We start from the raw sequence: 25,023 nt of genomic DNA, 5'->3' as shown, positions 1-25,023 counted from the left end.
TTGATGCATTATTTTAAATAATACATTGATTTCAAAACAATGGATCAAACCCACTAACCAGAAAACTTTTTATAAAACAAAAAGCACAACCAGTAAACAAAACAGGGGTTCTGAAAATGAGCACTTAAGGCTTTTTTTATTTTTTTATTTTTTTTAGGTTTTTGCTGCATCACATCACAAATTTATTCAGGTCAAGTCAAAAATACATTTTTATAGATATTTTCTATCTCTCTGCTACATGAAATCATCACAATCATCGGGATGAATTATTTACATTAATCAGAAGGTTGTACACTGAGTAAATAAAAGAACCCAAACAGAGTTACTTTGAGCGCAGAATGAGAGAGACAGAAGGCGAGGTGTACCAAGTGGTCAAGGTACAGCGTCAGTTACAAAAGGACCAGTGCTTGAAGCCAACAATCATGTTGTCAAGACAAGCCTTGCAAATAAAAACCTGCTGGATATCAACACACACTAGACAGTAGCATACAGTATTCTGGTGGACACCTAACAACACACTCAGAGAATGGATTGAAACCTTATTGGGTATCAGTCTGATGAATGTCTTATGAAATTTGATAAGTTTGTAAAGGGGCTTAACATTATTTTAACATTAGTCACAGAAAAATGTTCAACAGGAAAAACCCTAAATGTTGATGATAAATCATCTGTTGAATCATCATGTCCAGCAAGTGGGTAGATGAAGCAAAGATGGGATTAGAGGGTGGTAAGATGGGTAATGATGTCACACTCCAACCATCAGCAGAAGACTCCTCAGACACAGGTAATGTGGAGAGGGGACAGTAAATGCAACTTTTTACTCCTTGTAGTTCACCTCTGATGGCTTTATTGTTGTCTAATCAACTTCAGAGAGCAAAGATCAAATTTTGTGCCATACTGGTGAAATAATTTGATGTTGTGTCCATATTTACACCCTGCCAGAAATTATTTATTTAAGTTCCAAAAAGTTTAAAAAACCCAGAGAACGAGTAGATGGTAAAATACTGCATGCTGAAATTATGAGCAGTAACTGCTCCAAGTGTGGTTGAGCAAATTCCTATTTACAGTGATGACCAGACATACATGACTGGATCGTACGAACGTGTCATGTATATTTCTTTCTGTGTGCCTGTGGATGTCCTCACTGCGTCCTCGACTCACTGCGGCAGGGCTTTCAAGATGGCATTCACTTCCTCGGCTACTGCTGTCAGCGCAAACTCAAACTGGTCCTGATCGGGATGAGAGGTGGGGAAAGAAATAGCGAGATGGAAAGGTGAAAGGTGTGAATGAGAAGGTTAGAGATAGGACAGAGTGAGACTTTTGCATTATGATAAAGGTCCACTTTAAAAGTGTTTAAATAGTGCAAACACAAATTTAGGATACCTTAGTGCGGACCAAGCCAGGTCTCTGATCTCTGATGTGCTCCAGTGTGGCTGCTATGTCGATCTCCTTCACTCCTAAAAACAACAAGAACAGTAAAAGCATCACAACCTCGGTTTTTGAGGTATACTGCCAGAGTTTTCTTGCCACAGAAGTTAAGAACCTTTACTCTTAGCACTCTGTAAATGTAAATAGAAAAATAGGATAAGAAAGTTATCCTGACAACTATGAAAACACTAAAACAAACCGTCAGGGTTAAGATAACAGTGAATTGTTGGTTAATTTAAGACAGTACCCGTGGTATTTTATTTTTTTGGGCATTTTGAGCCTTTTTTATTTTTTACATGACAGCTGAAGACATGAAAGGGGACAGAGAGGGGGAACGACATGCAGCAAAGAGCTGCAGGTCGGAGTCGAACCCTGGTCATCTGAATCAAGGAGTAAACCTCTATATATGGACCGCCACTATCTGGGTGCACGTACTCACAGTATTTGTTAATAATTCACAAACGATTTGTAAACCTTTAAGAATTTATTTGTAAACCCTCATGTGTAAAAAAAATTTGGATGGCGTTGATAAAGTGGCAACCTTGTTAATAGTTGATTAATAGTTTCTACATTATCTATAAATATTATTCATATAGCTCACCAAAAAAAGACTGAATAGGGCCAATTCAATGTTACTTCATGCTTAATAAACCACTTATGAATCATTAAATACTTATTAAAACCCTTAGTTGCAGCTTTATAATACCCAAACAAATAATGTTTTTTAGATGTTTACAAAACAAATATTAACCATTGGAAAAGTATTAACTAGCCAAATTCATAAACTAATTATTTTATATGACACTAAACTAGTAATAAAATAGCAAAAATTACAGCATAACTGATGATTAGTAAATATCATTGGGAATCATCATTTTATGTTTTGTTAACAGTAAAATGACTAAGGTTATTACCTAAAGTTTAATTTACTATCAATTTACCATGTATTAATGATGGTTATTAAAGTGTTACCCAGTATGGAACAGTAGCCATAAATGATACATGTACTGATCTATTCTTTAGTGTGGAATAATTCCAATGTTACATAGGCAGACTCATTTAACTACATCGTGACTACAGCCCCCTCCGCTGTCCACAACAGGTAACACACGTGTATACACACTGAGCTCCAAAGAGCCTTGACAGTTCCAACCTCACCCCAAATGTAGACTTTGTTGTTTGTGTGTGTGTATGTGTATTTGTGTGTGTTTGTATGTTTGTGTTTGTATGTTTGTGTGTGTGTGTGTGTGTGTGTGTGTGTGTGTGTGTGTGTGTGTGTTTGTGCGTGAGAGCGACTAACCTTTTGCCATGCGGTTCAGTACCATGTCAATCAGGATGTATGCGCCAGTCCGGCTAGTGCCATCACTGAGATAGTGAGAGATAAAAATGGAAAACATTGCACTTGTACTATTAAGTGTACTTCTTTCCAAACACATATAGTTTGTTTCACATGATTCGGTAAATTCCGGTGCTTCACAGAACTCAGACACTCGTTTGATTCTTTTTTTTTCTTTTTACCCGCAGTGAACGATGATTGGACAGGAACGACCTCTGTAGCATTTGTTCACCTTCCTGAAAAGCGGGAACAAGGGACAGCAGAGAAAGAAAGGAGAACAAAGAACAGAAAAATTGCTTTATTATGAAATAATGTATTATAAACTTAAATCAAGACGTTAAATCAAGACATTAATAAATGCATCCAACACCAGGCGCTTAAGGCTTGTGATTCAATTAAAGGCAATGAGAGGAGAGCAGAATGTGACCGAGAAGGAGGAACAAAGGTTTGAAAGGTATATGACGGACGAAAACAGTTGGATCAGGATTGAGGTAAAGGATGCCAGGACAGGAAGAAATAGAAAACCGCATGAGTCGGTGGACGCCAGTGACATGGTAAAACAGGCAAGAATAGGTGAAGAGGAAGCCACAGATTCACTGTCCCTCTTGCAGTAGCCAGTCACACCTTCCAATGCTCATTTTTGTGACTATGCAACTGGAGCCAGAGTACTAGCTGCAAACCACAAAAATGACACTGGGAGATGTTAAAATACAAACCTATCAACCTGCACACTGGGAGAGAGGGAGAGAGAGAGAGAGCTAAGATGATTGATAGGGTGTTGAATGTGGAACACGCTGTGCAGAATGGCAGGGAAGATTGGACATAGAGAAAAAAAGATTGATGTGATGAATGCGACCAAGATGATACAAATCTGCTGGTGTGTTAGGGCACCAGTGAGTCATTGCAACATTACGCACACTTCATCCTGACCCCCTGTAACGTTTTGCGTTTACCACTTCTTGTGGCACCTGTTGAAATCAAGGGCGCACGTGGGGATAGTCGGTACGTTCATCTTTACGCGCAATTGTGTAGTTTCTAACCTGCGGAAGTCGAGCAGTGGCCGCGTGGAGGTGGGGATGCCGTCATCCGGCCAGCTCAGCAGGTGGAACTGCGTCAAGGTTCTGGTCTCCTGCGTCTGGAGGTTCTTCAGGTAGAAGCTACGCACCAGGAAGTCCTTACACCAGATGTGCTCTGACACCAGGTTCACCTGATACACACCAAAACACAGAGAGAGGGAAAAGAGAGGGGCGATGACATGGACAAGATGGTAAAAGAAAGTGAGTTGATGGACGCAACATTTCAACCCGGCCAAGACGCCATCAGGCCACCATCCATGACACCTAAAGCTTGCTTAAATAAAAAAAAAACATTTAACATAATCCTGCCACTCTCCTGTACATATGTGTTTTGAAGAAAAGCTATTATGGCCACAACTCCACTGCAGGGAAACATTACACTGAATGTTTGTTACTAGGAGAGCAAGGTTGTGAGATATGCGACAGGGAAACAACCTCATAGATGTGGTAGAGGGAAGAGCCCTCGTCGGGCCAGTATCGCTCGCACTGCTTCTCTCCATCTTCCACCAGAGCTGTCATCATCACTATCACTGTACAGCCATTCTCCCACACCATCTGCCGGTCAGAGAGAAAACACACACACACACACGCACACACACGCAAACACGCATGTCTTAAAATAAGTACAGTACGTGAGTAACAAGGCAGATTTCCTGCAGATGGACTGAATGGTCCAATGACCTTCATTGTTTTAATTTTTCACTAAACAGCAAGTAAATCCTCTTAATATTTAGGAAAACAGAAAAAAGAACAAAAGGAAGATTGTTCTGACCTGCCAGAAATCAGCGACAGTGTGAGGCAGTGGTCCCTGTGTGGCGATATAAGCTGGCTGGCGAGGGTCATGATCAACCTATGGGTTCAAAAAGGAAGAGAGCAGAGTTTCTCAGAGGATTCTCAAAAATATGAGCTACAGCAAGGGAGCAATTCAATCTCATATAGTAAAGTAATATAGTTATAACCACAGATGTCAGAAGCTTCAACATCTTTTCTTTGGCCTCTCGGTCATTGATTTCATTTCACAGATTAGATTTACATCAGGGGTAAGTGTTCATATTCTGATAGAGAAGCTGTTAAAAAAACAGAATGGAACTGTAAGATATACCCAAATAGTTTCAATATTCACAGTTCACAGATTTTCTCCCTGTAAAAGAAGACAAATTAAGGAGTTTCTTGCTGAAGTCATTAACATTGAAACTGAATTAGCAGCAATATGTAGTAGAATATTGTTCATTTATAAATAATATATACTTAGGTCAAACACATGGGTGGTCAGAGACATAAAAATAATCAGAAGACTGGCTGTTTATTTATACGCTCATATTGTATAAGCATTAAGGGGATAAATCCCCATGTAACAGACCACAAATGTTGGTTTTAGATTGTTTGAAGTATTCTTACAATGATGCTGGCATTGATGTAGTCTTGTTTATTGGGGTTGACTTCAGTCTTCAGCTTCACCCGAGAGTGATCATCTGTAAAAGAAAACAGGTGTCAAGATTGAGTTGCTCAACAAGTAACTCAGCAGGGTGATCAGTGATTGATATAAACATAACACCAGAACAGATAAAGATAGGAAACAATCACAGTTACACATTGATGAACTAACAGGGGATGGATGCAGCGTGTCTGTTTTTGTCCATGTTGCTGGGGATTTGAGCCACAGCTACTGAACTGGGATCAGCCTGGTATGAGCACAGAGCCTCCCACTCCCTCTGAAGACGGTCCTTATTCCGCAGGTGATCCTCCATATAAGCCTGACACAGCCATAACATGCACATAAAATGTAGGAGGTTAATATCGCTGAGAAAAGGGATGATTTTGTGCTAAATTGGGAAGAACATTATCTCTCCTCTCTGATTAACTCACCAGTATCATGTGCCCAGTAGAGATGTCCATGTTAGACTGGGCTGGCTCTTCGCTCCAGGACGGAGTGGAGCTGTGGGTGGAGGACGGGCTGTGCTGGAGGCCATCGCTGAACTGGGAGGAAACGCTGCTGACGCGAGACGTGTCCGTACCCCTTCGACCGCCAGCACCGGGGCATATGGCGGACCCTGCCATGCTGCTGCTCACCCCTGCCACAAGGTCCTGGCGGGACAGGGAGGTTTTGGACGCCATGTGCTGCCGACATAGCTCCTGAGTAGGAAGTAAGGAGAGGGAGCGGTAGAACCGGAATACGAGGTAATTGATACAGATCAGGGCTGCAATTATGCATTACTATCAATACTGATTAATTGAATAATCGGTTACTGTATAAGCAAATTTACTAATTGTGAAAAATGATGACAAATGCCTTTAAAAGCTTGGCTTTTTTTACCACTTACTGTTTAGTATTGATTATTATTTTGTGAGGATTGAGTTAATCAACTGATTGTTTCAGCATTACATTAGTACATGACATTAACATCCTAAGTCCTTCTTCCGTCTAACTAAAAATAGATTTCTTCATTACGACCTGCTGTATATGCTCTGAATAACAAATGTAAATTCACAAATTGATTGCCCTTTCAAACATAAATAATGGGGTTTCTTACACATTGTCATGACAATGACACTTATGTAAATGCATACAAACAAAACTCCATCTATTTTATTCAAAATGGCCATTCCTCAGGCCTGAATCTTCTAATGCTGCCTACCTGGTAGTCAAAGTGTGTTTCTGCTCCTCCCTCTGGCCCCAGTCCAAGCTTGCCATTTTCCACTTGCTGAGAGTAGTGCCTGAGACAAGCTATGACCATGGCCAACACCAGCACGCCTCCTACGACTGCCATGGAAACAAGGGTGATGACTGTGCCACTGGAGCCCTGGGAAACCCTAGTTACCTGAGGGAGGCCCCGTGCATCCGTCCTCTGGTGGGGAAAAACATCATAAAGAGCAGTGAGTAATGTGGGCAAAGGGGGAGGAACACATAGAAAACGTTATTATTCACCTAAGTGCTATCTGCATTTGTTGATATCTCGCCTTTTAATAGTCAACCCAAGCTGAGCTACCCAGGGATCGGCACTCACCACTGGAATTTAAAGGTCCCTCATTTCATTTGAACAACACATTTGGTTCTATGTAACTGTACATGACAGCAAGGTGTGCTAAGCGAGAGGTTGATGTTAAGTTTTAAAGATAGACGTCTGAGAAGTTAAGGTAGTATGAACAAGCAACCAATTGAAAATACAGCAGTGTGTCATTTCACCTCTTCATCATCATCCTTTCTATCTTTTAAAACTATGTTGCCCAATCCAGCACATTCTCACTCCCATCTCGGAATCCAATTGGTGTGTTTGTGTGTGTGTGTGTGTGTGTGTGTGTGTGTTATCCTGATAGTCAGTGTAAAGGGAATTTCATTTCTATTTATTAAACACAAAGTTTGACACGCAGGCAATGATTCAGAGGCCTGGAAGCATGCTGTTTGTTTAAACAGCAAATAATGAGGTTAATGACACCTTTTACTGTTGCCATAGCATCTGGGATCTGGGAGCCACAGTAGGGGGTGGGACTGGGGGAGATTGAGCACCATGGCAACAAGTTAAATGATGGCTGTTATGAGGTAAAGACACACAGACACACAGACACACACACACATACACACACACACACACACACACACACACACACACACACACACACAGACAAACACCCCCACACAATATTACAGCACAGCAAATGTAGTGGTGGTAAAACAAGCTCTATAACTGAAATGATTGTACTGCTTTTGTACAGTGCTTGTGCTCACCAAGTAATCTTTTTTACAAAAAGTTAAGCTCATTTTCTTCCTCAACACCTTCTTTTGATGGCACTTTTTTTGATTGCTAAATAACAGTGGGCACAACTGGGGCTACATGTGCAAAACTCTAACTACAGTCTGCAATACCAAAAGTCACCTGAACTATACAGTTCACATCAGCTGCAAAACACATTCCAAGCAACACAAGTCTTAACACACGTCTCAAAACAGGCTCAGTGCAGCCAAACACTATGCACAACCTTCACTGCGATAACACACACTGTCATTCGGCGTGTAGAGCAATAAAAACTGAACAACAGTTTGGTCCACATGAATTGCTGTTGTGCCGACTGTAGTCAGAGTTTTGCACATGCGACTCCAGTTGTGCCCAATCATTTAGTAATTAAAAAAAAACTGTAATAATAATTTGACTGAGCAATACCAAATATATTCACTACGTTTACATACACACCAGATCTGAACCATTCCTTAACCCTTCATGTGTTAGGTGATTTGTTCAGGTTTTCCCAAAACGCTAACACACCTCGCTGTGTATCTTTCACAAGCAACCATTTCAAAGTACCTGTGAAACGACTTGATGTAAATCTCTTAAAGTCCCTGGATTAACATACAGAATCAAGCCAGTAACTATAAAAGACACAAATAAATAAAGGTAGATTCATACAAAAAAAATCCAGTAACGAGCTGGTGGTCAGCCAGAATCTAATTTAACACTGGCAAGTCTGATTATCTGTCAAACGAGGGTCCATTCATGAATAGATCAAAGTTAAATGGCAAGGAATACAAAGGAGTGATTGTATCTGTTGCCTTGACAACCGCTCCATATGTTACTGCATTTTTTTGATTGCTCAAGAACTATTTTGAAAAAGGGACAGTTTTTTTTTTTTTCAAAACCCTACACACAATTAGCCAGTAACACACTGCTGTTGCTAACCTAAAACTCTTTTAGAAATTCTACTTCTCAGTGATTAGAGTACTGTAAATGAATGATGTGCACAGAGAAAGTGCAAACATACAATAAGTTCATCAAACTCTACACAAGACCAATGCTGCAGACTGAGTAAAATATAATTTATTTCTCTCCACATACCCAAATCAGTCAACATGGAGAATCACAACCAAACATGTCCCAGTTTTCATACAGCTACTACAGTAGTGTTAGCTCAGCAAACAACAAACATAGAACACTGTATCCAGTACAGGTTACAATTACAGTAAAAAATAAATAGGATCTGAAAACGGAAAATACAGCACAGAAAATACTAAACTTAGCTGCTGCATTTTTATAGTGCCTAAACCTGATTGGTGTTTCTACGATAAACAATCACGTGTTTGCGCACCTGATGGCTGTGTTTCACAGATTGGCTCATAGGTATGGTAATATAACACTTAATATGACACGCTTTGGAATTGCTAGGAAGTGACATCATGATATACTTCTGTGTCTAATGTATACAAGTGTGTTTAGTGTTTTGCTAATCACTGTGTGTATTGTTTTGCAAACAAGTGTGAGGCTGACATTGTGCTTATAGTAGCGCACATCTGGACCAATTTTTTGCCCCTTGAGTGTAAGGCTTTGATTGTGTAATTGTGTAATACTTTTGATTTCAGTGTGCATGTAAGGGCATTTTGCTCATAGGCTAAGTGAGTTTCTGTGTATGTGTGTATCTTGTACCTCACCCACTCCCGCCTGTACAATCTTCAGGCCTGTCTCAGACTCCAGGAAGTTCTTTTCAGATACTGTTGGATTGAAAAAAAACGAAAAACGCAAGTTTGGTGAAATGGTATTTGAGGAGGAAACTGTTAGAGCAACAGTACAACTTGCCCACGTACTTTTCACTTCATTCTTTTATGTGTATGTGTGGGCAGGTAGGTGTTAGTGTGTCTGTGTGTTTTTGTGTATTTGAGCCTCACCAGCTTTAGCAGCTACCTCTTCAGCCGTCATGTTAAGTTCATTCTGGCGGATACGGAACGTCAGTGCAGGGCCCACCACACTGGCAACAAAAAAAACCCAGGGACACACGTTAGATGGTTCAAAACTGTAAAAAATATTCTTAATGTTTAAAGTAAAAACCTAAAATGTGCAACTCTCTCTCACACACTGACACACATACACACACCCACACGCACACACACAGACACACAGTTGTTACCTGATTTTGATGAAGCTGCTTGTTGTCAGGTGTATCTTATCAGCCAGTAGGTCCAACAGCTTCACTCCATCATACAAACTTAGAGGACTACGAATGAAAGACATAATTATCCTCCTGGTAAACATCATGTTTGATAAATGCTATAATGCTGCTCTATAATTGCAAGTAATACGACATATAGTGACTTCATGTTCAAGCAGTTTATTTACAATAAACGGAGAGCTGAAAGCTGGTTTTGAGCGCTTGCTGACCTCTGGTTGGTGTAAATGTACCCATACTCCTCCTTGGCTCCTGCACCCTCAACCAGTGGCAGCCCCTGCTTCTTCAAACTTTGTCCAGTTTCACCAGGAGCAGCCTGCGGAGGCTGGGAGGCAGAAGGAGGGAGACTGGCACTCTTGGCTGGAGGTGTAGTTGGCACTGAGGTGGAGGCAGGGGCAGGAGGAGCATCAGGGGGGCCGGGAACAGGGACAGGCTTCTCCGGCTTATTGGACACACTGTCTGTTTTTAACAGCTGCATCTAATGGGGCATGATAAAAGATCTGTCAGTTATAAAGGTGTATAGTTGCTCCGTGTGAACACTGCTGACAATAAACGCTGACATACCTCTTTGAGGGCAATAAGGTCTTTCTCAATAGGATCTGTATTAGGACACACAAACTCATACTTTTTAAACAAATACTACAATACAACACAATTCTATTTTAGCATTGTCTGTCGGCCAGCAAGATGTTCTAGTTTTCTTGGGCTATTTAGATCTCAACATCTTAAAAAAGCATCCCCTTGATTTACAGGCAGAAAATGGATAATAGAATAAAATCATAAGGTATAAAAGGCATATTAAAAGGTAGTAGGCTCCTTCATACAGTATATGTATACATATAGACATTGAAATGAAAAATTTTAGCTTTATAATTCCACTTTTATGTGCAAAAGAAAAGACAGATGACTCAGTATTTCTATTTAGTTTAGAAATCACTGAAAGACTACCTGTTTTGTCTTGGGCTCGCATCAGCTGCAGAATGAGGGCTAGCTTGTAGAGCTGCTCTTGACTGAGCTCTCTGGGGTCAACTCCGTACCTCTGCAGGACTCCTGACATCCTCTGGAGCAGGCCATCTAACACAGGACAGCAACGTTAGCACTGACTTGTCCAATTTTGAAATTGGATGGATGTACTGTACGCACACAGTGTAAGTACGCCTATTGCTCATCTCTGTTGAAGCAGTTATTTAAATGTGTTGAGAAGAAATTATGTAATACATCATTTGAATTAAGTTTGAATCAAATTAAGTCCCTTTTCCGCACCATTTTTTCCAGACAGAGTGCTGATGTCCTGAGGAACTTTTTTATTCTGCGTTTGTTGTCTGCCAGCAGTACCAAGTCTCTCCTCTAGGGTGTAGTCTTCCACATAGTCCACTGGTATCTCCAGTTCCAGGTCGTCATAATAAGGGAGACCTGCTCATAGCATAGCATAGCATAGCATAGCATAACAACAGGAAATTAAAGAGAATTGTTTAGTCGTAAATGCTAAGTCTAAATGCTTTAAAAAGCCTCTATATCACAGTACTTTTTTGACCAGACAACAATTACGTTTATTGTTTAATCTGTTCATCTTATTTATTGTGTTTTTGAAAATAACTAATCTTATTTACCTGCAGGAGCCATGGCAGCGGCCCCTCGGTGGCGATAAGAGGGCTGCGCAGCCGCCAGGTACAGAGACAAGGCTTCCTGTAGCACCTGCCTGTCACGCTCTCGCTCTCGCTCTCTTTGATTGGCCTGAGACCTTGAAGAGGGGCGGGCATAACCGGCTCCAGCTCCAATGAGGGATCTCTCTATATCATCTTGATATCTATGCTGGAATTAGGAGAGATTTTATGCTGATTTAGTACAGTCTGGATGCGTGTGTGATTTTTAATGATGTTTGTGATGGTTTAATATGTCATATTCATTATATTTATTTGTGTTTCTGCGTTTTCGGATGTATTTACCATCTAGGATTATTTACAATGGGTTTAATTCTAGATTGTGATGTTTTATTTTTTTGTGAGTTGGGATTTCATTTGTGTTTGTCTATTTTAACCACACGTATGCATGGGACTAGTTTTTTAGTTTGACACACACACACACACACACACACACACACACACAAACCTGCTTTTGGATGCTGTGTGTGTACCTGGTGGTATGCGTACGGGTCCATTGAGGCTGTCTGCATGTGTATTGGCGACTGAGGAGGCTCAACAATCATGTAGTCCACATAGTTTCCACCAGAAGGTGTGGACCCCGACTTAGGGCTGTGGTCGTGGGGGATGTTCTGTTTGGACCTGGCAACCCAGAGAGAAACAAACTGGGGATTATCATGCCACAGGGGCTGAGAGGAGGGAAGGATAACTGAATAGGTCCAGAGGGAAATAATTACAACTCAATGAATAGATGTCTCTTACGCCGTCCTTTGACTTATTTTTTTGTGTAATATATACATACATTCTTCAATAAATATCACTGTAACTGGAGAGTACTCACAAATGAGAAGAGGAAGAAGACAAGTTTGGCTTAGAGGGGTGGGTAGTATGGGGAACTCTCTTCAGCTCCTTTGATAAGATATACTGAGTGATGTCATTTTGCCAGGAAAATCCTGCAAACACACGCACACACGCACGCACACACACACACACACACACACACACACACACACACACACACACACAAAACAATTACTGTAAAGAGTGCTAAGTGCTTCTATAGTGAATGGATTTCTGCCTCTACATTTTACTGCATTGTACTACTGTACATGTAGTTAATGCTAGCATGCTAGCACGGTACACTAAAGGGTGAACATGATAAAACATTATAGCTGCTAAACATCAGAATGTTAGCATTGTCATTTTGAGCATGTTAGCATGCTGACATTAGCATTTAGCTTATAGAACAGCTGTGTCTATGTACAACCCTGCAGAGCTGCTAGCATGGCTAAAGACTCTTGTGTAGTCTTGTTTTAAAAATATTTTATTTTGCATCAACTTTCTTTCCTTTAAATTAGACTAACACATGACAGAAGACTGATATTTAAATTCTAGGTACAATAATGCAGATAGAATACAGAATGTAACTCATGTAAAAACATTTAAATGATCACTAAAAGAGACACACCACACACCAACTGCTTTTTTAAATAATGCTATTGATGATTTTTATCTCACCTTGCAGCATGAGCTGTTTCAGGACTTCCTGCATTCTCTTCAAAACAGGAACTGAAACCTGGTACTGGACCAAGTCCTGCTTCGAGCTACGACACTGACCGAACAGTCCATCTGGAATAAACACACGCACACATGCACATACACACACACACACACACACACACACACACACACACACACACAAAACCTTTATTTTGCCAGTAGTCGCTTGAGCTTTTTTTTTAAGTGACTTCTGGCCTAAAGTCCAACTCACAGACAATATGTTTACTTGAGTTCATAGACAATAAGGAGAAAAAGCATATTTATAAATATTACAATTTTAGTTATATTCAGTTTTAGGGTTCAGATATTTTGCATGCAAACTCATGGGGACAAACTTACTTATTTGAATAGAACAAAGTAACACCTGCTACCTTTACATGCCATTTGAGAATAAAGTCTCTGATAATGTAACAACTCATTTAATGAAGTTTTTATTTTCTGTTGCTGCTGTATTTTCTTGAGGTATAGCACATTCCATTGTAATATCACCCCTAATTCTTATGTAGCATACCTACCTGACCACACTTCCATACAGCACATTAGCCCACAGCAGTGAGTCATAGCCTTGAAGTACAGCCCACACACTTATACCGCTTGTCTCTGATTTTGACAAGGTTCTGCCATTGTCAGTCCAGTGCTTTAGAAAATTTCATTTGGAATAGTCGCTAACCCGCAGGCAGCATCATGGCAACAGAAATGATGACAGCATTTGCTCAGTATTATTTTTAGTGAATTGTTAAACATCTGCATGCAGTACATGAACAGATGTACCAATTACGTGCATTATATCAGCTTAAACAATTACACTTTTTGACATAAGCCACAATGAAAACTGGTCGTAACCAGGGAATCAGGCATACTGGAAAACCCCTGACCTACATAGTGTCCTGCTTCAGCATCAGATAGAAAAGATTTAGGAGGAGAGAGGCCGTGCACCACAAAGTGTATGTTACGTAAACAACTGAGTTAGATATTTAGAATCTTAAATGTCCTACAATATTCAGAGATATCAATATTGATGTCACATCAGTGGCATAAGTCCTTAAACTATCTCTGAAATCTCAGTGAATAAAAATGAAGGATTTCTGAAGAAAAAGATAGTCAGACTGTGATGTGATGGGAATAAATCTTATTTGGCGCAATGATGAGTCACCACAGTCTTGACTAAACCACACACAACCCAACCTGCCACTGTAAAACAATGAATTGTTATACTGAAAAGACTAGCGAGGATTTAGTTAATGTAGTTTATATATTGTTATAGGAAACAGTACAGATTATGTTTTCCTCCTCAATGTTTTGAAGAGTAATTTGACTGACATGTTTTGAATCAACTTCTGTTTTGCAGAGTTAACTTCTTGTAGGTGGGTGGGTATACAATCAGATGAATGCCGTACCCTTGTGATAGGGTTAACCACGTAGATCCTTAGTCTGAGAAGTTTTACACAATATTGACTACAGATACAGATACAGATACAAACTTGTGCATCTTCTCCCATAATTTTTTTATCCCGGTCAGCAAAACCTTTAATAAAAGTACAAATAGTTGATGTCGATGATGTAATGTGACATAGGCTATTGTATCCTAAAAATGCAGGACAGTAGCTGCTATTCTGGTGGGGAACCAGCTGATGACTGGCGGACAGAAGAGGAACACGAGGAGGAGGACTGGAAGCTGAATGGAGAGAAGACAAAAAACTGCATGGCTTGCTTGGAGTGGGACTATTTCTGGAGCTTGGCTTATTTCTGTAGATGTCACTTTTGTGCAGGGGACATACCATAGTAATTATCTTAGGACAGGGGATATCTGTTACATGTATAAAAAAGGCATAGTTTGGCTCAAATTAAATGATTTCAAAAACAAATGCAAAAATGTGAAGGTTTAAATTAAGTTTAATTGTTAAATGAATGACAAACATTTGTTCTATATTCTACAGTAGGTGAACTTTGTGTAAGCCCGAAGAAGAAAAGTGTGTGTAGACATAGTAAAGTCAATTAGCCAAGCCAATCAAGCTAAAGACATAAACACTTGTGTGGCGCACCGCACTAAAATGTGCATGTGCTACAGTGGCCTATTACAACAGACCCAGCAAACCTTCCCTAGTTGGCTAGCTGGATTCCTGTTGTACATTGACTTGGTATCCCCTAAGTAAGCACCTCAAGGAGCAGTTGGTTGACATGGTCAGGGTGCTACACCTGTGCACATAGAACTCAGGTCACAATGTATGACCTTAATCTGTTTAACCCAGGGCTCACACTCTAACATACTCTACAGGCTTACATGGCCTGCAATAACAACATGATTGTACCGTTGGGCCATGTATAAACGACATTACACAGCACCACAAACAGGTCAACAACACCTTCACCACTGACTGTCTTTGAGAGGGGGGGAAACGGTGGAAAGACCCCCGTGTCTAATACTCCACACTCCACTACTTGTACCAAATGTATCCAAAATAGTGTGGCTGTAACAACATGAAAAATCTGAAAAATCTGTCTGGCATATAGCCAAGTCTATAGGGCCAGCCACACATCCTGCAAAAGACACAAATAAACAACTGCTGAGAGCACCTAAAAGATGATATGCATTCCATACAGCACACCGAGACACACATTTCATCTACCGGCTACCTCCTATAACGAATCAGTCTCTACATCGATCAACACAGAGAGACGAAATTGATATCAATACTCCCAATCAATTCCTGCTATGTCAGCATACAAGGCTGCTTCAAAAACATTGGAGTAATAAAGCGGTCAGATAACTACCCATAACGTAATAACTGTTAAATTTGCCAGAGAAAAGATAAACCTAAAGAAATATTAACAGTAACTGCCAATATATAATTTCAATGCAGCATGTCTGCATTGTCTGTGAGAAGCTCCAAAAAATTATTTTTATATAATTTACTAAATATGCTATTTATTATTCCATAACATCTTTGATGCCTTGGCTGTAGGCCTTAGAAACGTCATGCATGTCAAGTAAAATCATTATAATATAACCATTAATGTTACTCATGCAGTCAGACCTGTTCAACCTCATAATCTAAACGCAAATAATTAGGTCTATGTTTGTGTCTAAAAAACATTGTTTGCAGCTTATTATAAGGCTCCCATGGTCTGTCCTCAGACGTACAGATGTGCATAAATACAGCCTCTGCTCCTGAGTCTGCTCCTGAATTGCAAGTACCAATCCATTCTGTATTACGTCCAATGGCTATTCGTGGGCTTAAGTGCAATTTCCACAGAGAAGTGTGCGTCAGTGACTCATCGCTCTATTGCCACAACAACTGCGGGGGTGTCGACCTCACAGTGATGTCAGTGTTGCTATAGAGACAGTAGAGCGGGGGAGGGGCTAACTAAAATGAAGATGAGGACAGGGAGAGGGGCAGGTGATGGAGAGAGACGGACTTATTGGGCTTAGAGAGAAAAGATCCTTGGCTTGTGTTTGTAAATTTTCACTCAGTCTTTGTGTTAGCATGGTTCCAGTTGCATATAGTGTGTGTGTGTGTGTGTGTGTGTGTGAGAGAGAGAGAGCGAGTATGTGTGAGTGTCTCCAGCTGCAAGGTTAATAATTTAATATGCTGTAAAGGTACAGAAAGGATTAATACAGTACACTGCCTTAAAAGCCCAAGAGAGAGATTGTTTGATTGTGTGTGTGTGTGTGTGTGTGTGTTTGTGTGTGTGTGTACTCACCATCTGAGCAGAACTGATGCCCTGTGCACAGTTTTCTCTCAAACAAGCAACCTGAGGTAAAAAGACAAAGAGATGGCTAACAGGTACTCAGAATGCAAAAATCTTTCACAGTAATTTCCATGGCAACGACTACTTTAACTCACATTTAGAAGGTTGAAATGACAGCGCAGTTAAGTGAGCTTAACCCAGGTCTACTCATTATAATCATCTTAAAATGTACTGCTGGACAGTGGTTGACAGTGAAACACACGCTGCCTTCCATATTTCAATGCGCCCATCATAAAAGCCAACCCACATTGCACTTATCCTTTATAAGACCTTTATATAATTGCACAAGTACATTTTTAAAAGCCCCCTCAATCGTCATGGGGTGTCATTCATTAGCATAAAAACCTGTAACTCCTAATAAAAATCCTTGCAATGCAAAAGGAGCTTATTTTCACTTGGATGCTTTTGCTACTGCATAGACATCATGAAAATGTGGTACAGGTTGGACAGGCTATCAGTGCTTCTACATACATCTTTGATAAGCATGGCAGAAGCTAAAACGTTAACAAATATTTGATGGTTGTTAAAAACTGATCCGTTAGAAAGACAAGATTATTTTGGGGCTTCATGTTAGGCTGATTTGTTAACTGGTTTGTTAATTGTAAAGCATTGTCACTAATATTGTAGTATTGCATTTCATTTTTAGCTGTTCCACCACTTCTTATTTTAGGGTGGTGAGTAAGACCTTGGAAGGTAGTGTGGGAAGGAGCAGCTGGCTGACAATAGATAGGGATGTAACACAGCAGAATATGCATCAATTGCTCTGTCTGTGTCTCTCTTTCACGACACAGATCACTGTTTGATACCACTCTAGAATCACGTCTTGTCTCTATTTGCAAATATAAGACAAAAACTAGTGAATAAATGGTATGCAATTTGTGTGTGAATGCGTGTATGTAAGGAAATCAGAGATGTATTATTCCAAATAAAAATCAAAATAGGGCAGCTAGTGGATGTGAACCTGGACCGAAACAATTCACTTGTTGCATCATTGCATCAATCACAAATTATGCTGGTTTAGTGCATCCTTCTGCAAAAAGGAAAAACAATGAAATCACTCTAACTTCAGCACTTAACGATATCAAATAGTCTACTAAACTACTACCGCTGCAATTGTCAATACTATTAAACCAGCCATGACTGCTAATGTCACAGCCCTTTTTATAGCTGAGAGCGAAATGTTACATTGACAGGCATCAGTGAACACATTTTGAAACAAAACAATCGGTAAACACATTTTGAAACAAAACAATTTCACTTCACTTGTTTTCTTTAGTCATTTTTCTTGTTTATTTTTCAATATAGAATATATGCAATGTACAATATATCTCTGATTAAAAGCAGTCTTTTTCTGTCATCAGTGTATGGTATCATATGAAATGTAGTGGTGAATAACTGTTTGTCTCTTTTTTATGGATAAAACATAAAAACTGCTGTCTTGACTTTTCTTTTATCATGTCCTGTATGTTATTCATGTATCCCCAACAACTGAATTTGGTGGCTTTCCTTCCGTCTGAATAGAAAGGACTACACATGATAAAATAATGCCAATAACAGCATCAGGAGTGTTAATCGTTGGCATGACATGGATGGAGGGATGGATCAAAATGAACCCAGGCTCTACCAGAAAATAAAAATCAAACACTCACTCACCTAGGTTTTCTCTTCCCTATCACTTTTCGCATCCTCCATCTGTTCACCGCCTCAGTTTAATCTCATTATGTACACTCGTAGCTACCCACACAGCCCGTCTCTCTATGGCAAATCATTTACAGTTTATTTTGGAAGAATTACACCTAAATACATAGATCTCTAAATGTATCTATTGGAAAATTAGAGCAACATGATAGCAATGCCACTGAGTAATAAGCATCCTCCAGATCACCGTGAAGTCATTAGCTTTGCTTAGACACCATGTAGCTACCTGTGGGAATATCACTGGAATATGACCGTGGTTTTCTGATGATAAGGACCGTGCCATCACCAGTATATCCACCATCACTTCCGTCATCATCTTACCGTATTTATCTGAGATTCCGAGTTGGCACAGCACGGTTAAAAGGAGCAAAGCTCGCCATGGCTTAAGGTGTTGCATGGTCCTTTGAAGCCTCCCAGCAGCGGAGGAGACGCAGAGAGAAAAGATGCGAAGTCCCTTTGCTTTGGTACCAGTTTTTCATGAATCTTTTTTTTTTTTTTTTTAAATCCCCATCTTTTTCTAACGAGCTGCAGCCAGTGTCGACAGCTCACATTGCACCCCAAGAGCCCATGTGAAAGAAAAATATAAATGGATAGCTGAATAAAACTAATTCCTCACAGTGAAGGCGGGGCGTGAGGATGGGGGGGGGGTGAACACACTACGTTGGATCACTGAAGAGCTCTCAGAGGGATTCAACCTGCAGCCGCTGCACGTCACCAGCGTTACGTTTTACTTCCACCTATACACAGACGTCATGCATTCATTAATCATAAAGGGACGCGTGCACACACAACGTGGGGAATGCATCACGGCTTGTGCAAAGGACAAGGAACTTGGTGTTTATTTGGTGATGAAACTAAAATGTGCTGCACAGTGTTACATTTGTGTTATGCTCTCCATCCGATTACTGGAAGGAAGGATGGGAATACGATTTATATCTCATAGAACTATGCCTAGAGGCCTTGCAGAACTGAGCCCAGGTAAAGTAAGACCACAGTGAGTGCACCACAATCCAATATGTGGAAACTAAACTGCCTCTGTTATGACATTCCCAGTGTCCTGACAACTGTGATAACTTGGGTGTTCAAAAAAATGCTTTCTTTGTCATAGATCATAGATCTATCATAGATAGTTATTTGACTCTCAATCTAGCATTTTAGAAAGGATTAAACTTATTAAGCCATTCTTTTATTATTTATCTTATTTATCACTGAATATGGCAAAGAGCCACAGTGAGGAAGTGGTGTCACAGCAGTTCATGTTGTCTAGTTGGCCACTTGCTCCCTCTTGTGTCGATCAAAACACAAACAGAAATCCTACTGCACTACCATGCTGGATCATACTGAATATATATTCATAAAACCCTCAATAATAAATTGAAATGTCTACTTGCATGTAGACTGACTGAATATGACAGAAAAAGTGACACAAAGGCCGACAAAAATGTCATTGCTCTAAGCTGTTCCAGATTTCACAGAAAAATATTGTTCTAGTTTTGCATATTTTTAAATTATTTATTGATATGATTTGAAGGTAGCCCATATACATACGTATACACATGTTGAACCAAATTAGTTGATTATTGAGCTGGGTTTGTTCTCCATTCGGTTATGGATTTTAGGAGGATACAATACTACTACTACTACTACTATTGCTACTACTACTACTACTACTACTACCACTGCTACTGCTACTAATAATAATAATAATAGCAATTTGTATTTACATGATAGCGCTCTTTGTGAAATTGAATTTCTTTATTTAAAGTCCTGGGTACACTATGTGGATTCAGCCTGTTGTAATGCTGGGAGCAGTATGATGTAACAGGTGAAGAAGTCTATGGCCACACATTTACAGCGCTCTTTTCGGGAGAATGACTAAAAGGACTAAAAAAGAACTAAAAATATTACTAATTATAGCAGAACACCAGGAAACTCTGAACATGTAAACTAATGAAAAATACAATTGGAAAGAAAAAAACAGCTGTTTCAGCTCTGGAGCTTTCCAAAGAATACTTAAAACACACATGCTTTTTAACATAAACAAACTAACTGATGTACAGACAGACTGCCCAATAAAGACGAGATTCTTGGCTTTGGTCGTGAGATTCACACAGTGATCCTATCCTTGGCAGGGTCCAATCTGATAATGTCATGGAATCTTCATCACTATAGTTGACTTGTACTGAATGTTGAGTTGTGCATTGTTCTCTCTTGAAACAGTGCTCATTTTACTGACTGAAGTCTGTTGCAACTGGACTGTGCTAAAACAGGATGTAGGCTTTTCATCTAGTATGACTTATGAATCACATGGTTTGATTCGATACGCAGTGCTCGCTATTTCAGGCACATTGTGTTTATCGCTGGCTTTTGAAATCATATCTCTCCTAAGATAGACCTAAAATAGATCTGGAACAAGTTTACTCTTAAAAGATGTCTATAAGGATGTTTTCATGTTACATGGTTGCATGCAGTCACCAATGTACAAACACACACACACACACACACACACACACACTGCCTATATGGCTAATCCTCTGTCATCCTCACTCCTTTACTCTCATCCGTCCATCCATGTGTCACTCTTGTGCGACAGCTCAACTCTTTGGCATGTGTTTATGCATGTTTGGTTGGTTGCTGGGCAACTTGCATTTAGACTTTATGAAGGATGAAACCAGCTGAACAGCCTTTACCTATATATACTATTTAAATCACAATAAAACATCATAGGATTTTCTCAAATTTTCACTCTGATTTCTCTCACTATTGCTATCAAACCGCCACTATTATCACATTCTGCAGCTGCCAGGTCTAATATACACTGAGACTGGGACTGTATACCTGTTTATTCATCCTAACACAGAATCATATAGCTGTGTCTTTGTAATGGTGTCTGTGCTATTAAAACGCAGATTGCCTCTATATCTTTGTTTCGCATGTCCGGTGGTTAAATAAAGAGCCACAAACAATTTCCCATCACGCCATTTTAACATTATGTCATCCACACTACTTGGCTCATGACTGACCTAGCATTCCACAGGCCAGAAGGCCCCGCACCCCACTCCAAGTACCCCACCCTAAAGTTGACAGAATAGATTGAACTTTCACAAGTTTGTCTCTATAAATGTCATTTTAGTACAGAAAATGTGGTAAAACATGAATCCAGACAGGATGAATGGCAGTGATTATATCTCATTGTGGAATGATAATTTGAAATGAAATGCTCTCTGACCAATTCATTCTGTCGTATTTGTAAAGGCAAAGCAATCAAATAAAGATATGTGGTAGATAACACTATTGGTTTTATTAGCTTTTTGTAATGCAAAGATGGGGAAATTACTGCTAATATTTTTATATTTCAATATTGCAGTATTCTTAAAATAGAATCTTGACATGACTACTATGTTCCCAGACTTTGTGTGTGTGTGTGTGTGTCTGTGTGATAAGTATTTTAACAGCCGTGCCGGGATCTGGATGCTAATTTCAGTGTGTGTTTTTCTAGGCTACAGGTCAAGTATTGCTCCAGTGTGTGGGGTTTGTTAGCCCCACACACACTGTAGCCTAGGGATCTCATTTTCTGTGCTGTGCTAATGATGCAGCCTTCAACTGGGAAACTCCCTAAAGAATGCTCCCGTCATAGCCGAATATTCTACAGTCAAGTCACATCACGCTCATATCAGGTCATAACACATCATCAGTGGCATCGAAAAGCCCCCACATCATTTCTAGCATATGAGTGCACTGGAATGGGACATCGTGTGGAGCAACAGTTTTAAAATATGACTCTAAAACTCATAGCTGAAACTTTTTGACCTGAATTAATTGAACCTGAACCCTTGTCTATTCAGGGATCTTACCTGGAACACATGGGCCTTTGGCATTGGTACACGCAAAGTCACAGTTCTGGAAGGGGTCCAAGAGGTCTCTAAAGTCTGGATTTCCAGAGCCACAAAAGACAGAAAGACAATCTGATAAGAAGGAACACACTTAATTTGTAAAAACAAACATTGTTTTGACACAGCAGCGTAAAGTAAAAAAAAAAAAAAGGTTTATTTCAAAAGATGTAAAAAAATAAATAAATAAAAATCCATTTTTTTTTAAAATATTCATTTGATGTCAGAGTTCGATTGTCTTCAGTTATATTTACCATATATTTGTTTTTTTACACAGTCAGTAAAAGCAGGCTCATTATGCTTATTTCGGTTGATGGTGTCTGGCTTTGTCTTTAAACCATGATCCTTTGGTAAAGTGTCTGGACAACAGAGTACAAACAGGAAAGCTAAAAATAGAGTTGACACCACCACCATCTGACAAACATACCCACGGCGCTCTGTGAAACGCAAATACACGCACGACCACACACAAACTCCCCAGCCCCCCTCTTCTCGAACTCCCCACCCACACAGAGCTCATACACACATGGGATACCCATACACATATACCTCTTTTTCTAAGTTTTTCTACATCATCAGGGAAACACAAACGATTTGCTCAAATTACTGCAAAAGATTTTCAGCTCACAGCCAGATGCACAATTTTCACCACTTGGAGCTAACTTGCACCAGTTCATGATCACTTGTGTCTTACCATTACCTTCGCCAGCCGTTCTCTTTTTGTGTTAAGTTTAAACACACCAAACAAAACAGCTTTGTGGCTGTGTGTGTGTGTGTTTACATGACAGAGAGAAAACCTTAAACTGTAAGTGACTTGCTGTGTCAGCCAGTGTTTCTGAACATTTTGATATGCATTATGTGTTTATTCATTATTTTAACCTCCTTGACTGGAACACTGGAATTTTCTATTACATTTGAATGCTTCAGTAGCAATTGTCGTGAACCTTTTGTGTAGATAGCTTGAGAGAGAAATCTGAATTAGAATGACAACACATAAGCTTCCTTAATACGCCAATGGTCCAACTTTGGACAAACTAGGCTTAATTGACAGCTCCCTTACTCTACTGTTAGTTTTTTTGAATCAGGCATATCAGTTATAATCAGTTATGATTTTTATTTGTCCATATAGTTTTGTGACATGAGGCAGGATTAACATGACAAGGGGGCCAATCAGCAAGATTAATTGAAAACACTTGCATGGGTGTGTAGGACCTAAAACTGGGAAACTGTGTGTCGGAAGCAAAATCAGTTTAATTCCTCTATTCAGCTTTCAGAGGTATGTTTAGCATTTTATAAAATGAGAGTCGTAATCATTGCCGTTATCATTATCATCATCATTACCAGCAACGCATTCACACACACCAGGTCCTAAGACATAGGGCAGGGCAGAGATGCCACGCAAGCCTGGTCTTCATTTCAGCTGTGCAGCTTTGGGTGTCTGCCATGAGCAATGTCTGTTATAGAGCAACAGCACACACTCACACACACACACACACACACACACTCACACACAACTTGTAGTGCTACAATGGGGAGGACTTGGTACAGTACATTAATTTCCTGGGGGCTCATCTTCACCTTACCGCCAGCTTAACCCAAACCCTTTAAAAAATATATATGTTAAAAATATATAACATTGAATTAAATATGGAATGTACAAAGGTTGCATGTAGGGACAAATCCAGATCTGCAACTATGGAGCTTTACTTTAGACCCACGTTTTTTTCTATTAGGGTTAAGTCTGAGCTGCTCAACCTTGTTTCCAGCCCACAATTACCCCACGTTATGCTAGCTACCTAGCACCAAATGACATCTAACTAGTAAAGCAAATCAAACATTAAGTAATTTTAAAATAAGTAAGTTAAAACAGACTTTGTTTTTTTTAATGGTAGTCATGACACCTTTATATGGTGGTATAATGCCATTAATTCAGCTGTAACCTGGTGGTAAAAACTGTATGGCTAAATTCATGGGGACTGTATGTTTGCTTTCAGGTGGAGAATTATTTAGTCCCTTAACATTAACATGATGGATATAGACACAAACTGCTAACTAATATATATGGTATTGAATGTTCAAACGCTGCATTTAGCAAATAGAGTATTGCTGGTCTGCACAGCTTTTTTCACCCACTTGAATCCAGTGGAGAGCACTCATGACAGAATGGAGAGTATACGTGACCTTCCCAGCAGCAGCTCTGTCATTCAAACCATACTACTCCTTATGTGACCAAGGTTAAAACACATATTGTAACCAAGGGTAAACTACTGTAGCTCTAAAGCTACTGGTAGAGCAATAAGTCAAAATAAGACTAATCCTACATCCTACTATGCTGCATTAGGACACTGCTAAAAGTTTTTTCTGATTTTTGCACCATTAAACTGGCATACAACAAATTACAGGAAGTAACCCTATGCCATTTCAAACAAGCTATTTAAAACTGATTTAAAAAATGGAATGTCATCTATTTTAGTCAATTGACATATAAAATGTAGCTCCACAATGATTTATCTTCCCTCTGCATGTGGTATACAGATAGTACTTATAGTCCATACTATATAACAACTGCAGATACTTACCCACACATGCTTACTCACTTAATCATGCAAGCATCCAAAAAGGCAGACACGCACACAAACACACACACATAGACACACACACACTTCCCAACAGTTGAAATCAGACCCCTTGAACAGCTGAATTGAGGGCTCGCAACA

At 39.7% G+C, this 25,023-nt stretch overlaps 1 protein-coding gene across 2 annotated transcripts; it reads right to left on the bottom strand.

Annotated features, from left to right (window-relative positions):
• Positions 1-129: 129 nt before the first annotated feature.
• ptprna (protein tyrosine phosphatase receptor type Na) lies at positions 130-19,062 on the bottom strand. Of its 2 annotated transcripts, none has more exons than XM_034886613.1 (24): positions 18,738-19,062; positions 16,671-16,721; positions 12,927-13,037; positions 12,250-12,361; positions 11,903-12,050; positions 11,379-11,580; positions 11,032-11,181; positions 10,717-10,842; positions 10,333-10,367; positions 9,981-10,246; positions 9,730-9,816; positions 9,491-9,570; positions 9,252-9,316; positions 6,477-6,686; positions 5,707-5,973; positions 5,447-5,594; positions 5,239-5,312; positions 4,613-4,690; positions 4,276-4,395; positions 3,805-3,971; positions 2,947-3,000; positions 2,729-2,793; positions 1,384-1,457; positions 130-1,229 (listed from the first exon to the last, which is right to left on the bottom strand). In XM_034886613.1, the coding sequence occupies exons 1-24, from the start codon at positions 18,811-18,813 to the stop codon at positions 1,158-1,160; spliced, it is 2,838 nt and encodes a 945-aa protein (XP_034742504.1). In that variant the 5' UTR covers positions 18,814-19,062; the 3' UTR covers positions 130-1,157. The 2 variants fall into 2 exon arrangements, with proteins under 2 accessions (XP_034742504.1, XP_034742505.1); XM_034886614.1 differs by lacking the exon at positions 18,738-19,062 and adding an exon at positions 18,372-18,390.
• Between the last annotated feature and the right edge of the window lie 5,961 nt (positions 19,063-25,023).

This window comes from Etheostoma cragini, chromosome 11 (assembly GCF_013103735.1).
Source record: "Etheostoma cragini isolate CJK2018 chromosome 11, CSU_Ecrag_1.0, whole genome shotgun sequence".
NCBI classification, from domain to species: domain Eukaryota; kingdom Metazoa; phylum Chordata; class Actinopteri; order Perciformes; family Percidae; genus Etheostoma; species Etheostoma cragini.
The sequence above is the reverse complement of the archived record's forward strand: the minus strand, read 5'-3'. Positions and strand labels throughout refer to the sequence as shown.